This window comes from Heterodontus francisci, chromosome 9 (assembly GCF_036365525.1).
Source record: "Heterodontus francisci isolate sHetFra1 chromosome 9, sHetFra1.hap1, whole genome shotgun sequence".
Taxonomy (NCBI): Eukaryota; Metazoa; Chordata; class Chondrichthyes; order Heterodontiformes; family Heterodontidae; genus Heterodontus; species Heterodontus francisci.
Window position 1 is genome coordinate 4,112,079 of NC_090379.1, and position 21,417 is coordinate 4,133,495.

At 46.0% G+C, this 21,417-nt stretch overlaps 1 protein-coding gene across 10 annotated transcripts in view; it reads right to left on the reverse strand.

Annotated features, from left to right (window-relative positions):
• Positions 1 to 21,417, reverse strand: part of ttll5 (tubulin tyrosine ligase-like family, member 5) — a 432,290-nt gene that overhangs the window by 58,220 nt on the left and 352,653 nt on the right. For all 10 annotated transcript variants that reach the window (XR_010975642.1, XM_068038454.1, XM_068038450.1 and 7 more), the window contains one exon: positions 14,571 to 14,754. Coding sequence is in view for 9 of the 10 variants with exons in the window: in XM_068038454.1 (XP_067894555.1) it covers positions 14,571 to 14,754 (184 nt within the window). In the remaining variant the exon portion in view is untranslated. The remainder of the gene's footprint in view (positions 1 to 14,570; positions 14,755 to 21,417) is intronic.

The window sequence follows — 21,417 nt, forward strand, 5'->3', positions numbered from 1 at the left end:
TCACTGGGTCAAAATGTTAGAACTCCCTCCCTCACAGCACTGTGGTGTACCTACATCAGATGGACTTCAGCGATTCAAGAAGGTACCTCAGCACCACATTCTCAAGGGCAATTAAGGATGGGCAATAAATGCTGGCCTTGGCAGCGACGCCCATATCCCCAGAAGATTATTTTTTTTAAACACACACAACCTCCTCAACATTCACTCTGTACTGTTCTGAAATCTGTGGAGGTCACTTGAAGCAGGAGGGATCCCGACCCTCAGCAAGAAACAGTCAATCGGAAACATATTTTCCTTCGGCTCCCTATTGTTTTTCAAGGGAAAGCAATTTCCAGGAACGCCTCCACACACTATTCTGGCCTGTATCCAGCGTAATACTGGTGTAATAATCTAGCTCTGTTAAGGAAATGCAATTCCAAGGTTATTTAATAATAAAACTGCATGGGCCAAAGGGGAAATCTGCTGTATAAATGCACTTAATGAATTCCAGATCAGACCTGCGACACACCTGCGATCACTAACCTACACCAAATTGGCAGCATGCGTTATCTGGCGTTGGGAATAACATAGCACCACAAAACAATGGTGGGGACTTGTGCAGTGAGGGTGTGGCAGGAGTCGGAACCCTACCTGAGGTTTTCCCTTTCCAGTGCCCAGAGATGCTGAGGCCAACTGCAGTTAGCCTGCTGCTTCCCAGGCCCACTTGGGACAGATCAGGAATAAGACCAGGGTCCCTCTTGGCCGAGGTCCACACCACGTGGCACATGTGTTCACAAGGTGATCAAAGCCTTTACCCTTTGGAGTTTAGAAGAATGAGAGGTGATCTAATTGAAACATATAAAATCCTGAGGGGAATTGATAGGGTAGATACCAGGAAGATGTTTCCTCTTGTGGGGGAGTTTAGATCTAGAGGACACAGTTTAAAAATAAGAGGTCTCCTTTTTTAGATGGGGATGACGAGAGATTTTTCTCTGAGGGTCTTTAGTCTGTGGAATTCTCTTTCCCAGAAAACAGTGGATGCTAGGTCATTCAATATATTGAAGGCTGAGTTAGATAGATTTTTGATCGACAAAGGAGTCAAGGGTTATGGGGGGCAGACAAGAAAGTGGAGTTGAAACCACAGTCAGATCAGCCATGATCTTATCGAGTGGTGGAGCAGGCTGAAAGGGCCAAATGGCCTACTCCTGTTCCTATGTTCCTTAGGAGACTTCCTGTCCCTTTCTCAATGCAACATCTAACACCAAACTTGTAGCTCACTGAAATTGCACAGAATCAGACCATTTGGTCCCACCAATCTGTGCTGGTGTTTATTCCTTACAAGCAGTATATTCTTTAATTATCTGAAAATAGACTGGGATAGTAGTTTTGTAAAGAGAGGCAGGAGTTCCTAGAGTGTGTTCAGGAAAATTTTATACAGCAGTATGTTTTTAATACACTGCTTGAGAGTGTGGTGGAGGCAGGTTCAATCAAGGCATTCAAAAGGGAATTAGAAAGTTATCTGAAAAGGAAGAATGTGCAGGGTTATGGGGAGAAAGTGGAGGAATGGCATTAGGTGAATTGCTCTTTCGGAAAGCCAGTGCACACACAATGGGCCCTCCTTCTGCACTGTAACAATTCTGTGATTCTCTAATCACATGTACCCAATCTGTTCCTGTTAACCTTTCTATCCTCCACCTTATTAATTTAGTCTTAACTGTTGACATGGTTTCTGCTTCATTCACAGCCTCACAAACCTATGTATAAAGGGGTTTCTCCTGCTCTGTCCTAAATCTCTTTCATTTAATTAGGGCACTTGCCATCATAAGTCACAATCCCATTTTACAAACAATAACCACAGCTTACACTGAAGACACGTGAACTCAAAGAGAGAAAAGTCTCCTACATGAGCAAGGTTTAAGAAGAATACTGGGCCCCAATGAAAAGTAAGAGCTGTCTAAAATCTACGGTGAGCTAGATACACAGAAACAGTAACACGAAACCCCCTTCAGAGACTGTCTCAAAGTTCTCTACTTTATTTTTCTTCTGCTCTTTTCTGTCCCTATTTGCATGTGTGTATCACGTGCGCATGCTAGCATGGGTGTGTCACATATCCGTAGGCGTTAACCGAATTAGAGTTTAAATTTTAATAAATTTCACTTTTCTTCTTTAAACCTCAGAAAACCTGATTTGCTCATTTCTTTGCCTTATAATTAGAAAGTGGTGAACAAGCATTCACCAAGGGAGGAGCTCAAAACACAGTGTGTTAAAAAAAAAAATCAAAGCCTGTTACATTAAGACAGTAAAAGACCCTAAGACACCTTTCTCACCTGGTCATAACAGAAATTTGGGTGCTAGCGTCTGGAATTTCACCCACAGACAAACAAGAGAAATTGGAAGAGGGAAGCCATATTGTTCCCAATCAAAAAAAGAGCAAGATCAGTACAGGTTTTCTTGTGGTTGTGTGTGATTGAATACTAACATGTCCGCAACTGAAGCTGGTAGCTCTCCAAGCCAGGGTGAAGTAACTTGAGATAAGTTATAAGCACTGTCGATGGAGGAGTTGAGAAAAATGGCTGAGCAGTGTAAGATCACTACATGGCAAGGCTAGGAAATCTGAACTCCTAAGGCTAGTGGCCAACCATTTTTCCCTTGAATCTGAAGAAGCAGAAACAGGGTTAGAAGCAGAATCTGCCAGGGTATTGTTAGCAAAGATACAATTGGAACAGAGGAAAGTTGAATTAGAAGGAAGAGAGAGAGAGAGAGGCAGGAGAGGGAGAGAAAGAGAGAGCCTCCCAAAAGGAACGGGAAGAAAATGAAAGACAGGAGAAGGAACGAGAGAGAGAGGAGAGTGAGAGAGAAAGAATATTCCAGACAGAATCCGAAGAAAGAGAGCTGAAGCGATCCCTTTTACTGGGAAAAGGCCTGACCTTTCCCCCAGAGAGTGCAGTGAACAACAGAATGGTGGCAAATGGTATTGGAGGGCAGTGAATGCCTGTACCTGTACACCGGGTGCACCTGGAGTGCGACCTAGTTTCAGGACCAGTGATCATAGGGATTGTCCCTAGTTGCCTGTGGACGGGGTTGACCTGCTCCTAGGTAATGATCTGGCGGGGGTGAAGGTGGTAGCCCCCCCCAGTAGTGAAAGAAAGACAGGCAGTGGCAGGAGACAGTTCCCTGCAGTTTCCCTGAGTGTGTAGTGCATCAAGCCATGATCAAACCAGCTCCCCCAGAGGAGACTGCATTGGCACTGCAGGCAAATGACCATGAGGTCTGCCTGTCCGAGACTTTCTTTGGAAAGTTAGATGACCCAGGGAATGAATTAAATTGATTTTCCCTAGCTGAGGCTCAGTGAGCTGACCCAGTATTGTGAGAGTTAGCACAGGCTGCCCAGTCTGAATGTGAAGCAGAGGGAGTCCCTGATTGCTACTATTTAAAGAATGAGGTACTGATGAGGAAATGGACTTCTCTTCACAGACCTGAGGGAAAGGAGTGGACCAGTTAGTGGTGCTGCAGAGGTACTGGGGAGAAATATTAAGAAGGGCTCTCGAGACTACAGTGGCTGCACATGCCGGTATATGAAAGACCAAAGCCCGCATAAGACAGCAGTTTGACTGGCCAGACCTCCACAAAGATGTGGTGGAGTATTGCAGGAGTTGCCACATTTGCCAGGTTGAGGGGCAATCCTAACCTACAGTGAAACCTGCATCCCGACGTCCTGTACCTCCAGCAGAGGGCTGGTGAACTATAAGGGATGCCCGCCGAGAACAAAAGGGGCACACAGCTGGCAAAAGTTTAGAAAGAGACGGGAAAAAAAGTGACCAAGAGGGCAGGTTAAAGGAAGTCCGGGAGGAATCCTGGATGGAAACCCCTACTGTCCAGTCAGCCAACCCCGAAAATGTGAAAAGTTTGACCCCACCTCCTCCTATGTAAATGCAGACTCTAGAAGCACCCCACGAGAGTTGCAAACAGCATTTACAGGAACATGCAGAGCCAAAGAGAGACCTCTAGGGGGGCACAGAAACCGTGAGGGTGATGCCTCACCTAATCGAAGTGTCACAGGAGAGTGCAGTCAAGTCTGCACGTAGGAGTGTCCTAGAGAACAAAGGTGAGATGAACAAAGAATTCTCCACTACAGTCAGAGGAAAAGGGAACCACCCATCCCCTGAAGTCAAAAGTCTTTGCATGACTCAGAAAGTTCAGGATAGACCCACCCACTATTAGCTCTCCTGAAAAGAAAAAGGGGAAATTAAAACAGCACTGGCACTCAGAAAAGACCATTTTAATAAGCTTTAAGATTGATGAATGAATGGAAATGAATGAGAGAAATGCATGGTTTTTCTTTCTGTATCTTATATTTCTCTCAAACCTTGTAATGAAATATGCCTTTGTTTTGCAAATCGCATTTCATTCAACTGGTGTGGAGGTGTCATGCAGACCTCCACCTGCCAAGACTGAGGCACACATTATTTCACCACATGAACATTAAAACTTAAAACTGTGGCTGGGAAGAAAAGAGGACCTATCACAAGGAATTGTTCAGCCCCTGGGAACAAAGGACCCAGTGCCTGCTTCTCCAGTACATAGAAGACCTGGTCAGGCCAGTTTAGTCACATGACTAACTGGCTTTTTTTTTTAAACTTGCCACAGAGTGTTTGAAAGGCAGAAAGCTGTTTGTTCCGGGAATGAGAACACCTCTCTCCTGTCTGCTCTAATCTCTTTCTCACGGAACGGACGACCCACTGAAGACACGTAAACTCGAAGAGAGAAAAGTTTCCTACGTGAACAAGGTTTAAGAAGAATACCGGGCCCCAACGAAAAGTAAGAGCTTTTTACAATCAAAGACTCTACGGTGAGCTGGAAACACAGAAACAGTAACAAGGAACCCCCTTCAGAGACTGCCTCAATCCTCTCTATTTTTCTTTTGTTCTTTCCTGTCCCTATTTGCATGTGTGCATCGTGTGTGCATGCTAGCGTGGGCGTGTCGCATATCCATGGGCGTTAACCGAATTAGTTTAAGTTTTAATAAATTTCACTTTTCTTCTTTAAACCTCAGAAAACCTGGTTTGCTCATTTCTTTGCCTTATAATTGGAAAGTGGTGAACAAGGATTCACCAAGGGAGGAGCTCAAAACACAGTGTGTTAAAAAATCAAACCCTGTTACAGTATTTGCCAGTTCTGAAGAAGCGTCACTGACCTGAAACGTTAACTCGGCTTTTCTCTCCACACCTGAGTATTTCCAGCATTTCTTGTTTTTATTTCAGATTTCCAGCATCTGCAGTATTTTGCTTTTATCCTGTTACAGTAAGACCAGGTGAAGACAGTAAAAGACGCCTAGACACCTTTCTCACCTGGTTGTAACAATAAATTGTTGCTTCCTTTTGAATTTGGCATTCTTGTGTCTATCCTGATGAGTGCAAGATGAAAAGCTACAACAGCATGTCTCTTTGCTCAGTAATATTCAAAAATAGGGGATGCTCAACAGGACAGAATTGGAGGAGCACAGAGGGTTGTGCAGCTGGAGGAGGGACAGATAGGAAGGGGCGAGGCCAGGGAGGGAATAGAAAATAAGGAAGAGAATTTAAAAATCAGGGAATTTCTGACGAGGAGTCAATGTAGGTCAGCAAGTACAGGGGTGATGAGTGAAATGGATTTGGTGCGAGTTCGTATACAGGCAGTGGAGTTTTGGATGAGCTTAAGTTTATGGAAGATGAAAGATGGGAGGCCGATCAGGAGAGCACTGGAAGAGTCAAGTCTAGAAGTAACAAAGACAGGGTTAATGGTTTCAGCAGATGATGAGTTATGTCACCTTCAGCAGGGGCGGAGTTAGGCAATGTTACATGGGTGGGCTTAGTGATGGCATGGATATGTGATTGGAAGCTCAGCTGGAGGTCAAATACAATATCAATGTTGCGAACAGTCTGGTTCAGCCTCAGAGAGTGGCCAGGGAGAGGGTTGGAGTCTGTGGCTACAGAGTAGAGTCTGTAGCGGGGACCAAAGGCAATATTACAAAAGAGCTTGAAACTAATGTTCAAGCCTAATACCAGTCTCAAATAGGCATCTGAGATGAAAACAGTGCTCCCTGACCACTTTGGCATCTGGTGCATGACCAGCATGGGCTGAGCTGCTCATACCACGCGATATAAACCTTCTTTACGCAGCGAGTGGTTAGGATCTGGAATGCACTGCCTTAGCATGTGGCGGAGGCAGATTCAATTGTGGCTTTCAAAAAATAATTGGATAAGCACCTGCAGGGAATGAAATTGCAGGGCTACAGAGAAATGGCAGGGAAGTGGGGCGCGCTTGCTACATTGCTCTTTCAGAGAGCTGGCATGGACTCGAAGGGCTGAATAGCCTCCTTCTGTGCTTTAACAGTTCGAAGATTGTATTCTCTATTGGGCCCAGCATTGCAACCAGCTTTCTCGGCCCCTGAATTCAGTTTCACTGCTTGCCATCTAAAAATAAAACTTCACAGCCAATTAGTTACTTTTTGAAGTGTAGTCACTGTTGTACCGTAGAAAAAGCAGCAACCAAATTCTGCACAGCAAGGCCCCACAAACATCAATGTGATAATGACCAGATAAACAGTTTTTGTGATGTTTATTGAGGGATAAATATTTGCTCGGAGATCGGGTAACTCCTCTGCTCTTCCTCGAATAGCAGCCGACATTTACATCCAAGAGGGCAGATGGGGTCTCGGTTTAATGTCTTATCTGAAGGATGGCAACTCCAATAGTGCAGCACTGGAGTGTCATCCTGGATTATATGCTCAAGCCTCAAATGGGATTCAAACCTATGGCCTTCTGATTCAGAGGCAAGAGTGCTACCCACTGAACCACTGCGTGTTGTTATGAGAGTGCTTCTTTGTTTTTTAAAAATATGTTTTTAAGGACTCATATTTAAATTGTGGAAATGAATTCATTTGGAAGCCTCTACTGGAGATTACCTGCCTTAAGATAAATAAACAACAGGAACCTTGGTCTAAGGGGAGATGTTTACAGAGAAGCCATATATCAAGGTTTATGGAGGTCAGGAGGTTGACTTTCTGTTTTGTGGTTTGGATTGCTTTCAGTTCAGTTGGGGTGGAAACTGTTTTGAAGACAGTTGGTGTTTTGCCTGCCAAAAAGAAAGACACCCCGAGCTCATTTTGCCTGCACCTCTCTAAGAGACCCCGAGAAGTCTAGTGTGTCAGCTCCTCTTTCCTCCTTTGGGAAAAACCCTGCGATGCAAGTGTGTGCTGGCTGAAACCCCTGATGCTACACTTCTCCTGGGAAAAACCTGCCAGATTAATCCTCGATGCCGCCTGAAAAGAACTGCCCCAGAAAAGATCCCAGTGACCCATCGTCGTATACCCGGGCACCAGACCAAAAGGGACAACTGACATCTTTCCATTTCTTCTCCTTTTTTCTTCAAGAATTAGCAAGTATTTGGCCAAAGTTTCTTGTCTTTTTCTTGGAACAGACATCTGAAAAGCAAATTTCTGTATTTTTTTCAGTGTGTATTTGAGTTTGTGGTGGGGGATTTTAAAAGGGAACTTTCATATTTCAATCTGTGTGTTAATGCTTTGCTTTATTATTGAATAAGTCTTGTTTTATAATAAACTGATAATTTTGTTGGTCATTTTAAGGCAGAGGTAGATAGATTCTTGACAAGCAAGGGGGTGGAAGGTTATCGGGAGGTACGTGGAAATGTGGAGTAATCAGTTCAGCTATGAACTTATTGAATGGCGGAGCAGGCTCGAAGGGCTGAGTGGCCTACTCCTGCTCCTAATTCGTATGTTCGTTGTTTATTAAAGAAACCTGGTTAGTGTATTTTATTCAGGGATAAAGAGTATAGCATATGATTGATCAAATTGGTAAGTAGGTAAACATTTTTAAAAATATATGTTGTGACCTGTGGAGAAGTGGGACTAGAAAAGATAGTGCACTCCTCCCACCTCGGTCGTAACATACAACTGGGGGCTCTGTGTGGGATAACCCAAAAGCCGACGACATGCCATTGTGAGTGGGGTAATAATAATTAAAAAGAGGAAAAGAAAAGAAACAGGTTTCTTGTGCATTAGATTAAAGTTTACACTACGGAATGTCTTTGTCAGTTGCTACGACCTTTCTGGAGAATGAGGATTTATCCCTGAGTGATTTGAAAAACTTAACCAAGGTTAAGCTAATAGCATTGGCAGCAAAGTGGAGTTAGAGTTAAAACCAGGAGCTAAGAAAGCAGACATAATTGAAGTAATGGCACAGCATTTGAAATTGGAAGAAGAAAAAGGCGATTCATGGTCGTTCAGTTGAATTAGCTAGGATTCAGTTGCAATTGGAAATGAAAAACTTGAGCTTGTAGGAGAATTGACAATGAAGCTCCTGGTTTTAACTCTAACGCCACTCGAACTTGAGGAAAGGAAAGCGAAAGAGAAGGAAAGGAGTTTGAATTAAAAAAGATGGAACTAAGACAAAGTGGTGGTCTAGACTCCAGCCCAGGACCCATTGGAGAGCTGTTCAAATTTGTGCAAGCTCTCCTGAAGTTTGAGGAAAGGGACGTAGAGGCATGTTTCGTTTCTTTTGAAAAGATAGCCAGACTGATGAAGTGGCCAAAGGAAAGCTGGACACTGCTTGTGCAAAGCAGGTTGGTGGGAAAAGCTCATGAAGTTTATGCCATGCTTTCTAAGGAGGCTTCTGCAGATTATGAGATGGCAAAAAAGGCTATTCTCGCTGCTTATGAGTTGGTCCCTGAAGTGTATAGGCAAAAAGTTTGGAACCTCCGGAGACAGCCTAGGCAGACTTATATAGAATTTGAGAGGGTAAAGCAAAAAAGACAGAAGTGCAAGGAGACAGCCAACTGTGTAACAGCCCCGACAACTAATTTTATTTGCAGTGCCTGTGGAAGAGTTTGTTACTCTAGAATTGGCCTTTATAGCCACTCCAGGCGCTGTTTCACAAACCACTGACCACCTCCAGGCGCTTACCCATTGTCTCTCGAGACAAGGAGGCCGAAGAAGAAGAAGAAGAAGAAGAAGAAGAAAGCAAATTAATTTTGATCGTTGGATGCGGGCCCTAAAGGTAGAGGCCACATATGAGGCCCTTAGGGAATTAATTCTCCTGGGAGAATTTAAAAATTCACTCCCTCGTTAGTATGAACCCATGAGGAGAAACAAAAGGTTTCAACAGCCAGACAAGCAGCTGAGATCGCTGATGATAATGAGCTTTTTTACAAGCCCAAACCCTTTGGCTGTCACCCCGACAAATCCGAGAAGGATAGAAGGTGGGAGGGTGAAAGGAAGGCAGGTAGCCGGGGACAAGAAGGGACAGCTGGCATTGCCCCAGGATCCCTTCCTCAGGCCAGAAAGGAAGTTGCTCAGGGTGGAAGTGAGGTCTGCAAGCCAAAGTGTTACTTACCATTGGCACAAGATGGGACACCTTTGTGCAGAATGCTGGAAGTAGCGGGGTAAACCCATGGGACTTACTGGGTTACATAATGTCAATGAAGAGAAAGGGGCCCAGACCGGGAGCACGACAGATCACGCTGTAGCTCTGACTGCAGGTGTAAGGCCAAGTACAAATACCGCTGTGAGTGCGGGGGACGTAAATGATATACCTGAGAGTTATAGGGAATTGTTGTCAAAAGGAAAAGTAACTCCTTATCCCTCAGAATCACAGAATCACAGAATAATACAGTGCAGAAGAGGCCCTTCGGCCCATCGAGTCTGCACCGATGCAATAAAACACCTGACCTGTCTACCTAATCCCTTTTGCCAGCACTTGGCCCATAGCCTTGAATGTTATGACGTGCCAAGTGCTCATCCAGGTACTTTTTAAAGGATGTGAGGCAACCCACCTCTACCACCCTCCCGGGCAGGGCATTCCAGACCATCACCATCCTCTGGGTAAAAAAGTTCTTCCTCAAATCCTCCTTAAACCTCCCGCCCCTCACCTTAAACTTGTGACCCCTTGTAACTGACCCTTCAACTAAGGGGAACAGCTGCTCCCTATCCACCCTGTCCATGCCCCTCATAATCTTGTACACTTCGATCAGGTCACCCCTCAGTCTTCTCTGCTCCAGTGAAAACAACCCAAGTCTATCCAACCTCTCTTCATAGCTTAAATGTTCCATCCCAGGCAACATCCTGGTGAATCGCCTCTGCACCCCCTCCAGTGCAATCACATCCTTCCTATAATGTGGCGACCAGAATTGCATACAGTACTCCAGCTGTGGCCTTACCAAAGTTCTGTACAATTCCAACATGACCTCCCTGCTTTTGTAATCTATGCCTCGATTGATAAAGGCAAATGTCCCATATGCCTTTTTCACCACCCCATTAACCTGCCCTTCTGCCTTCAGAGATCTATGGACAAACACGCCAAGGTCCATTTGTTCCTCGGAACTTCCCAGTGTCAGGCCATTCATTGAATACTTCCGTGTCACATTACTCCTTCCAAAGTGTATCACGTCACACTTTTCAGCGTTAAATTCCATCTGCCACTTTTCTGCCCATTTGACCATCCCATCTATATCTTCCTGTAACTTAAGACACTCCACCTAACTGTTAACCACTCGGCCAATCTTTGTGTCATCCGCGAACTTACTGATCCTACCCCCCACATAGTCATCTATGTCGTTTATGTAAATGACAAACAATAGGGATCCCAGCACCGATCTCTGTGGTACGCCATTGGACACTGGCTTCCAGTCACTAAAACAGCCGTCTGTCATCACTCTCTGTCTCCTACAGCTAAGCCAATTTTGAATCCACCTTATCAAGTTACCTTGTATCCCATGTGCATTTGCTTTCTTGATAAGTCTCCCATGTGGGACTTTGTCAAAGGCTTTGCTGAAATCCATGTAAACTACATCAACTGCACTACCCTCATCTACACACCTGGTCACATGCTCAAAAAATTCAATCAAATTTGTTAGGCATGACCTCCCTCTGACAAAGCCATGCTGACTATTCCTAATCAAATTTTGCCTCTCCAAGTGGAGATAGATTCTCTCCTTCAGAATTTTCTCCAATAGTTTCCCTACCACTGACATGAGACTCACTGGTCTGTAGTTCCCTGGCTTATCTCTACAACCTTTCTTAAATAGTGGGACCACATTAGCTGTCCTCCAGTCCTCTGGCAACTCCCCCGTGGCCAGAGAGGAATTAAAAATTAGGGTCAGAGCCCCTGCAATCTCCACCCTCGCCTCCCACAGCATCCTGGGACACAAATCGTCCAGACCTGGAGATTTGTCCACTCTTAAGCCTTCAAAAACCTCCAATACCTTATTACTCCCTATGACAATTTGCTCAAGAACCTCACAGTCTCTCTCTCTAAGTTCCATATCTACATCCTCTTTTTCTTGGGTGAAGACAGATGTGAAGTATTCGTTCAACACCCTACCAATGTCCTCTGGCTCCACCCACAAATTTCCCCCTTGGTCCCTAACGGGTCCTACTCTTTCCTTGGTTATCCCCTTCCCATTGATATACTTATAGAATATCTTGGGATTTTCCCTACTTTTACCAGCCAGAGCTTTCTCATATCCCCTCTTTGCTCTCCTAAATGCTTTCTCAAGCTCCATCCTACACTTTCTGTACTCCACTAATGCTTCCATTGATTTGTTCTCCTTGTATTTGCTAAAAGCCTCTCTTTTCCATCTCATCGTATCCTGAATGTTTCAGGTCATCCATGGTTCTCTGGGCTTGTTGCTCCTACCTATTACCCTAGAGGGAACATGTTGGGCCTGTACCCTCCCCATTTCCTTTTTGAATGCCCCCCACTGCTCTTCTGTAGATTTCCCGACAAGTAACTCTTTCCAGTCTACCTTGGCCAGATCCTGCCTTATTTTACTAAAATTCGCTCTCCCCCAATCCAAAACCTTTTTTTGCAACTTGTCTATTTCTTTCTCCATAACAAGCTTAAATTGTACCATGTTGTGGTCGCTATCACCAAAATGCCCCCCACCAACACATCAACCACCTGTCCGGCTTCATTCCCCAGAATTAGGTAAAGCACTGCACCTTCCCTTGTTGGATCCTCTACATATTGAGCTAAAAAGTTCTCCTGTATACATTTTAACAACTCCACTCCATCTAAGCCCTTAACAAAATGACTATCCCAATTAATGTTGGGAAAGTTGAAATCACCTAATATAATTACCCTATTATTTTTACACACCTCTGCAAATTGTGCACATATTTGCACCTCAATTTCCTGCTGACTATCTGGGGGTCTATAATAAACACCTAGCAATGTGGCTGTCCCTTTTTTATTCCTAAACACTACCCATAAAGCTTCATTTGATGCCCCCTCCAAGATATCATCTCTCCTTACTGCAGTAACTGATTCCTTATCTAATATTGCAATGCCCCCTCCTCTTTTACCCCCTCCTCTGTCTCGCCTGAAGATTCTATATCCCGGGATATTGAGCTGCTAATCCTGCCCCTCCCTCGACCATGTCTCCGTGATGGCTACAATATCACAATTCCACGTGTCAATCATTGCCCTTAACTCATCTGTTTTACCCGCAATACTCCTGGCATTAAAGTAGAGGCCTTCCATCTGGTCTTACTCCCTTGAAACTTACTTCCGCTGTATTCCCTCTGACTTGTTTGCTTTCCTGTGTTTAGCTGTGTCCCTATTCTGCTAGGAGTCTGCATCCCCTCCCCCTGCCAAACTTGTTTAAACTCCTCCCAACAGCACTAGCAAACCCGCCAGCAAGGATGTGAGGCAAGTAAATCTAGAGTTATACTTAGGGATACAGGAGCCACACAAACTCTTTTGCTGGGGAAAGGCACCACCAGAGAGCGCACTGAATGCCAAGGTTTTAGTGAATGATATTGGCGGGGAGTATATACCCGTACTTTTGTATCGGGTGCACCTGGAGTGTAACTTAATATCTGGAACGGTGACTGTTGGACTTGACTTACTCCTGGGGAATCAGTTGGCCAGAGTGAACAAAGGTAGTAGCTTCTCCAGTAGTCACGGAAAAACCAAGTGAAGTCCAAGAGACACAACAGTTGCAGCAAAATTCTCCAGGTATTCTTCCTTCATGGGAAGTGAGCCGAGCAATGACTAAACAAGTTCCATTGTCGGAGGTAAAATTGGCACCACAGACAGATAGCTGAATATCTGAAAATTTCTTTGGGGATTTGGATAATCCAAAGGAAATGTTCAATAAATCTTCTCTGATCAAGGCTCAGCAAGCCGATCTAAAGTTAAATAAAGTGGCACAATCGGCTTGAACAGAAGCTGAAGCAAAGGGAGTTCTGGAAGGCTACTATATTAAAAATGGGATTCTGATGAGAAAGTGGAGACCTCCTCACAGACCAGTGGACAAAGAATGGACTGTTGTTCACCAGATAGTGATACCATCCACGTATCGCCGGGTAATATGAAGGATAGCCCATAAAATTCCTATGGCAGGACATGTGGGGATCTAGAAGACCCAATCACGTTCTGGGCTCCTCTCCCTTTACCTGCTGCCGTTCTGGGCCCCTCTCCCTTTACCTGCTGCCGTGCTGGGCCCCTCTCCCTTTACCTGCTGCCGTTCTGGGCTCCTCTCCCTTTATCTGCTGCCGTTCTGAGCCCCTCTCCCTTTACCTGCTGCCGTTCTGGGCCCCTCTCCCTTTACCTGCTGCCGTTCTGGGCCCCTCTCCCTTTTCCTGCTGCCATTCTGGGCTCCTCTCCCTTTACCTGCTGCCGTTCTGGGCTCCTCTCCCTTTACCTGCTGCCGTTCTTCCCTTTACCTGCTGCCGTTCTGGGCCCCTCTCCCTTTACCTGCTGCCGTTCTGGGCCCCTCTCCCTTTACCTGCTGCCGTTCTGGGCCCCTCTCCCTTTTCCTGCTGCCATTCTGGGCTCCTCTCCCTTTACCTGCTGCCGTTCTGGGCTCCTCTCCCTTTACCTGCTGCCGTTCTGGGCCCCTCTCCCTTTTCCTGCTGCCGTTCTGGGCTCCTCTCCCTTTACCTGCTGCCGTTCTGGGCTCCTCTCCCTTTACCTGCTGCCGTTCTGGGCCCCTCTCCCTTTTCCTGCTGCCGTTCTGGGCCCCTCTCCCTTTACCTGCTGCCGTTCTGGGCTCCTCTCCCTTTATCTGCTGCCGTTCTGGGCTCCTCTCCCTTTACCTGCTGCTGTTCTGGGCCCCTCTCCCTTTACCTGCTGCCGTTCTGGGCTCCTCTCCCTTTACCTGCTGCCGTTCTGGGCTCCTCTCCCTTTATCTGCTGCCGTTCTGGGCTCCTCTCCCTTTACCTGCTGCTGTTCTGGGCCCCTGTCCCTTTACCTGCTGCCGTTCTGGGCCCCTCTCCCTTTACCTGCTGCTGTTCTGGGCCCCTGTCCCTTTACCTGCTGCCGTTCTGGGCTCCTCTCCCTTTATCTGCTGCCGTTCTGGGCTCCTCTCCCTTTACCTGCTGCCGTTCTGGGCTCCTCTCCCTTTACCTGCTGCCGTTCTGGGCTCCTCTCCCTTTACCTGCTGCCGTTCTGGGCTCCTCTCCCTTTATCTGCTGCCGTTCTGGGCTCCTCTCCCTTTACCTGCTGCCGTTCTGGGCTCCTCTCCCTTTACCTGCTGCCGTTCTGGGCTCCTCTCCCTTTACCTGCTGCCGTTCTGGGCCCCTCTCCCTTTACCTGCTGCCGTGCTCGGCTGGTATCCAGTAGCTGGCGGGAGTGCTGCTGTTGCTGCTGCAGCTGTTGCAATGTGTTTTGGAGTTGCTGGCTCCCAGATGTGGGCTGGTATCTCTGCTGTGGAGTCACTCCTGTCATCGCGTTATATGCACACTCGGCCTTGTGCTCCCAGCCCAGGCCATCCACTCTGTGTGTGTGTATATGTAAGAAAGAGAGAGAGACAGTCTTGTGGTTAGCAGCTGGGCACACTTGGAGGAGAGGCAAAAAATATTAAATCTATTTCCTAAAGCATATTTAATCAATTCCTTGGTTCCTCTCCTGAAAATGCTACTTGAGGCTGTGTCATTGTATGGCAGCATGATGTGAGAACCAATAATATCCCAGACCCTGTGAGATATTGCTGTGCGAGATAGGGTTGGCGGGGGTGGGGGTGGGGTGCAGATTAAAGAATGGCATCCTGCCACACTGCCTGGTGCTGCATCAATGCAGCAGTAAGATATAGCGTCCCAAAGACTTCCCAACTCTCTTCCCACTCCGCAAATGAGCACCAGCCTGGGCAGGGTTGGATGGACCAGTCAGAAAGTGGGTGAGCACACACCTCTCTACAGCACCCACTGGAGGCTGGGTCTTTGCTGAAATTGGCGCAGGTTGCAGAAAAGGAATGTCACAGAAAATTTCATTTTCAGGATGTGGGCGTTACTGGCAGTGCCGACATTTATTGCCCATCCTATATTCTCCTGAGCCAAAGAATCGGGGGTTCAAGTTCCTCTCCAGAGACTTGAACAGAGATTTGAGCACAAAATCCAGGCCAACACTCCAGTGCAGCAGTGCACTGTCAGAGCTGTCATCTTTCAGGGGTGAGGTGAGAGTGACTGCCCTTGACATCAAGTCAGCATCTGACTGAATGCAGCATCAAGGAGCCTTAGCAAAATTAAAGTCAATGGGAATCAGGGGAAAACTCTCCACTGGTTGGAGTCATACCTTGCACAAAGGAAGATGGTTGTGGTTGTTGGAGGCCAAACATCTCAGCCCCAGGACATCACTGCAGGAGATCCTCAGGGCAGTGTCCTAGGCCAACCACCTTCAGTTATTTCATCAATGACCTTCCTATCATCATAAGGTCAGAAGTGGGGATATTCGCTGATGATCGCACAATGTTCAGCACCATTCACAACTCCTCAGATACTGAAGCAGTCCATGTCTACATGCAGCAAGACGTGGACAACACCACCATAAATGGCAAGTAACATTCGTGCCACATAAGTGCCAGGCAATGACCTTCTTCAATGAGGGAAAATCTAACCATCTCTCCTTGACATTCAACGGCATTATCATCACTGAATCCCCCACACTCAACAGCCTGGGGATTACCATTGACCAGAAACTTAACTGGACAAGCCATATAAATACTGTGGCTGCAAGAGCAGGTCAGAGACTGGGAATTTTGCGGCGAGTAACTCACCTCCTGACTCCCCAAAGCCTGCCCACAAGGCACAAGTCAGGAGTGTGATGGAATACTCTCCACTTGCCTGGATGGGTGCAGCTCCAACAACACTTAAGAAGCTCGACACCATCCAGGACAAAGCAGCCTGTTTTATTGGCACACCATCCACCACCATAAATATTTTCTCCCTTCATCATGGTGCACAGTGGCAGCAGTGTGTACCGTCTACAAGAGGCACCGCAACAACTCAGCAAGCCTGCTTCAACAGCATCTTCCAAACCTGTGACCTCTACCACTTAGAAGAACAAGGGCAGCAGATGCATGGGAACATCACCACCTGCAAGATCCCCTCCAAGTCACACACCATCCTGACTTGTAACTATATCGCCATTCCTTTACTGTTGCTGGGTCAAAAACCTGGAATTCCTTCCTAACAGCACTGTGGGGTAACTACACCACATGGACTGCAGCGGTTCAAGAAGACAGTTTGCCACCACCTTCCCAAGGGCAATTGGTGTGGGCAATAAATGCTGGGCTTGCCAATGATGCTCACATCCCACGAAAGAATAAAATAAACCCAAGGTCCTTTCTGCCCTTTCAGGTGGATGTAAAAGATCCAATGCCACTATTTCAAAGAAGAGCAGGGCAGTTAACCCCAGTGTCCTGGGCCAATATTTATCCCTCAACCAAGGTCACTAGAAACAGATCATCTGGTTATTATCACATCGTTCCTTGTAGGATTTTGCTATGCGTAATTTGGCTGCTGAATTTTCTACATACCACAGTGACTACACTTTACAAGTACTTCATTGGCTGCAATACATTTTGGGACATCCTGGGGTCATGAAAGGTGCTATATAAGTACAAATCCTTTCTTGTATACTCTCAGGATGCAGTAATGCAGCATTTAGAGCAGTGCACAGCAAGGCCTCGGCACCGTTCAGCAGAGATATGACAATGGCTCCATTCCAAATGTTTTCCCACACAATGCCACAACTCTCTTTTGCTAGTTCAGGAATTTGCGCATGCACAAAGTTTTACAATGCTGAACTTAGAAGAAATATCTGGGCCCACTACTTCTGACCTTTGCTATTGCGCCACCATGGCTTCACTTTTGTAACAATAAAAAAACCTTGAAAATAGGGCCCCTTTGGAAAATTACCCATATAAGGGATCATTCTCTGCATATCAAGTGTACGGTCACCATGGTTTGGTTAGCTTCCCGAATTAAATGACCAAATTTCACTTGCCTTGATTTGTGGCAAGAATTTCCTGCTTGACATTCACAATGAAGGGACGGGGAGGGAAGGATGTTCCATTTTCAAAGCCACTCAAATTCATGATCCCACCTGTGATACTAAGAGAGGGCAGATGAGGCCTCGGTTTAATGGTTCATCTGAAAGACTGCACTTCCAATAGTGCATCTCTCAGTACTGCCCCTCTGACAGTGTAGCTCTCCCTCAGTACCGCTCCCCACCAGCCCCCCCACCCCCCGGCCATTGAGCGCTCCCTCAGTACTGACCCCAGACAGTGCGGCGCTCCCTCAGGGCTACCCCTCAGACTGTGCAGCACTCCCTCTCCGACAGTGCAGCACTCCCTCAGTACTGCCCCTCCGACAGTGCGGCACTCCCTAAGTACTGACCCTCCAACAGTGTAGCGCTCTCTCAGTACTGCCCCTCTGAAAGTGCGGTGCTCCCTCAGTACTGTACTAGGAGTGTCAGCCTGAATTATAGGCAAAGTGTTAGCAACTGAGTCAACCTGGCAAATGTACTCAGGACCTTTCTGTTCAGTATAGCTCAGTGAATCATGAGGAGAAGTGGGGAGGCAGGAATGGGGAAAACTTGAAATAAAAATAAGAAACGCTGGAGATTCTCAGCAGGTCTGGCAGCATCTGTGGAGCGAGAAGATGAAGGGTCACTGACCTGAAACGTTAACTCTGCTTCTCCCTCCACAGCTGCTGCCAGACCTGCTGAGTATTTCCAGCATTTCTTGTTTTTATTTCAGATTTCCAGCATCTGCAGTATTTTGCTTTTATTTTAATGGGGAAAACTTGACTGGAATCTCTGATGATATTTTCTCCCCCTTCTTCTGTTGAAGCTCAAGGCTTGGCTTTCTTTTATTGTGCTCAAGCAAATTGCTAAAACTTCAGCAATTGTGAGATCCCCATGGCTGCTGTGTACCTTGCTTACGTGCCCACACACACACAAATGTGGACAGGTAGGAAGGGGTCTTTCTGGAACCTATTCTCAGAATAAAAGAACAAAGATAAGGGAAACAATGAGCACCAGAGATTTTAACAGAGCTAGTTTTTAGGATGGAACAGGGGGAGGGGACAGAAGTGTGTTGCCACTGCCAAACATATTGAACTGGTTTACAGACCAATCTGCGAAGAAGCCATGGGACATTACTTAAAATGGTTCAAAGAGGATAAGCGGCTTTTGAAGTCCCTGGATTCTCCGGCAGGTATGCTGTGTCAGCAATCTGGAATCAAAATTCTCTTGTTTCATGTTTTTTGATCAGGCGCTATAGGTGAGTGTAAAGGGTGGAAAGGGGAGTGGAGAGGGGATGGACAAGGAGACAGAGGAGGGGAGGGGGAGGGGGGAGCCAGAAGAAGGGAGGGGAGAGGAGAAGAATGAGGGCAGTAATGGGAAAAGAGGGGAGTGGAGGGTAAAGAGGGAAGGGGAAGGAAAGAGGGAAGGGGAGAAGAGGGGAGGAGAAAGAGAGGAGGGAAAAGAGGGGAGGGGAAGAGGGGTGCAAAGGGGGAGTGTTTGAGAAAAAGGAAGAAGGGAGAGTGAGATGGAGAGGGAGGGGCGGGAGAGAAAAAGGGGAGGAAGAGAAGACAGGAGGGGAGTTAGAGGAAGAGGGGAGGGTGTGACAGAGGGGAACAGGGGAGGGAGGGAGAGGGAGATGGAAGGGGCGTGAGAGGAGGGGAGGGGAGGGAGAGAAGAGGGGAGGGAGTGGGTGTCAGAGAAGGGGGGGGGGGCGCGGCAGGGAGGAGGATTGAAATAGTTGGCTGGTGCTCAGGTTGTGTGGAATATAAATTCAGTGTATGCAGGGGATTGGCAGAGGGCCAGGGCTGCTGTCAGTTAGTGAAGTGGATGGAATGCAGTATGGATTTTTTTTATACTTTCTGTTATTATAACAAATGGGCGTTTGAGGCCAAACTTAACACAGTGAAGAGTTAGTGCATCCAGGGCCTAGAAGAAACTAATTATGAGGTGATTCATTCTTTATGACTTTAACAGACCACCCCTTCCCCCTTTCCTTACTCAATTACAAAAAAAGCTGCTAATTCTGTGCATAAACTCTTCAGTGGAGAACAAATTGTAAAGACAGGGACAGTGTTACTTTGTTTTCCATTAGCTGTCTCCTGAGCAGCTAAACTTGTGCTTTTCTGTTCAGCCTGTCCCCTCCCCACCACCCTAAAATTATGATTGTTTATTTTGGGTGTAGAGATCCAGGGTTGGCTGGGCTGGATGAGAGGTCTGCACAAAAGGACAGATGGGGTTTTTAAATTAAATGTTTGATGTCTTTCTTTTTAAAAAAAAACAAATGAAAACCTGATGTGAGATCCTTGGGTCAGTAACTTTGTTTGTTTAAAAAGAAAAAGAGAAAAGTTGCAGTAGATAATGGGAAGTTGTCAGTAATGTATTGTTAAATTGTCTCTGATATAAGCTCTCCTGTTTCCAATTACCTCCCCTGTCGATAATGACTGCTTTCTGGTAAATTAAACGGTCATAAAAAAAATCCTAGTCCTGTGTGGAAATGTTCAGCAGTACTTGCCGTGTGGGGGCTGCATATCCATAATACGTTAGAAATCTTACATCTGCGCAGAATTCCCGTCAACTTTTCCATAATAAATTTCTGCCTTGACATTGAGAATGGAAATTCCCAGTGTAAACTAACATGCTGCAGTGCCTGCACTGGCAGGAGGCTGTAATTACACTGACACAAGTTTACATAGGCACTTGCCATTATTAGTGGATACTTAAGGATTTACAATAGAAATATAAAAACAAGAACAGAATGTATGACGTTAAAATCGGGAGTGAATTGTATCTGGCCTCTAAGTCCACTTCACCTGAAGGCTCCACAGTCTTCACTCTGCCATGCCACAGCTGATAACTAGTATTGTTAAAAATCTCACACCTGTGAACATTTCCTGTCAACGTTTTACATTCTAAATTCTTACATCCACATTTATAACAGAAATGGTTTATGTAAACTTGTCACACTGTGATTATACCTCTTCCACCACTTCTAGGACCACCAGCCGTGGCTCAGTTGGTAGCACTCTTGCCTCTGAGTTAAAAGGTTCTGGGTTTAAGTCATTCTCTCGGGACTGAGCACAAAAAACAAGGCTGACACTCCAGTGCCACACTGTTGCAGGTGCCACCTTTTGGATGAGACATTAAACTGAGGCCCTATCTCCCTGCTCAGGTGGATGTAAAAGATCACATGGCACTATTTTGAAGAAGAGCAGGGGAATTCTCCCCGGTGTTCTGGCAAATATTTATCCCTTAACCAACATCACTAAAAACTGATCATCTGCTCATTATCACATTGCTGTTTGTGGAGGTCTGTTGTGCACAAATTGGCTGCCGCATTTCCTACATTACAATAGTGACGACACTTCAAAAGTACTTCATTGGTTGTGAAGTGATTTGAGACATCCAGTGGTCGTGAAAAGATAAATACAAGTCTTTCTTTAGGAGAGTGAAGGTATAGCGTAAAAAATTTACAAAGGCACTTATACAAATACAAAGAAGTGAGCATGTGGGGGTTTGTCTGTGCGGCGAGCATGTCTGTGTCTGCCTGTACGTGTGTTTATATATGCGCGTCTTTGTCTGCCTATGCACGTTTGTATGTGTGTGACTGTGTCTGCCTGTGTGTGTGCCTCTGTCGGTCTGTGCTTGTGAGCCTGTATGTGTGTGTTATAATGTGTCAATGTCTGCTTGTATGTGCATGTCTATACATTTGTGTCTGTATATACACATGGAAATATCCAGCCATCTGTGTATGTGTCTGTCTCTATGCATGTACTTTTACATGTGTGAGTACACTTCTGTGTGTTTGTGTGCCTGTCCATGTACACACACATGCACCTCTCTGCATACTTAAATGGTACCAGCTGAAACTGAAGAAATATCAAACTCTGTTCTACACATTGGCTAGATATGCAGAAAGGGGCTGGTTCTGTGAATACACCTTGCCTGCTAGAAGCCTAATCAGAAAACAGCAAGCAGGCTCCATTACTTTCAATGGCTGGAAAAGCATGGAGTGCACGTCCTTTATTTCCTGATGTGTGCTCCCAGCAGGCAAGTTGCTCCAGTAGAAACAGACATTCAGAGAATTAGAAGCCAGTTCTGATGAAAGGTCACAAACCTAAAACATCAACTCTGCTTC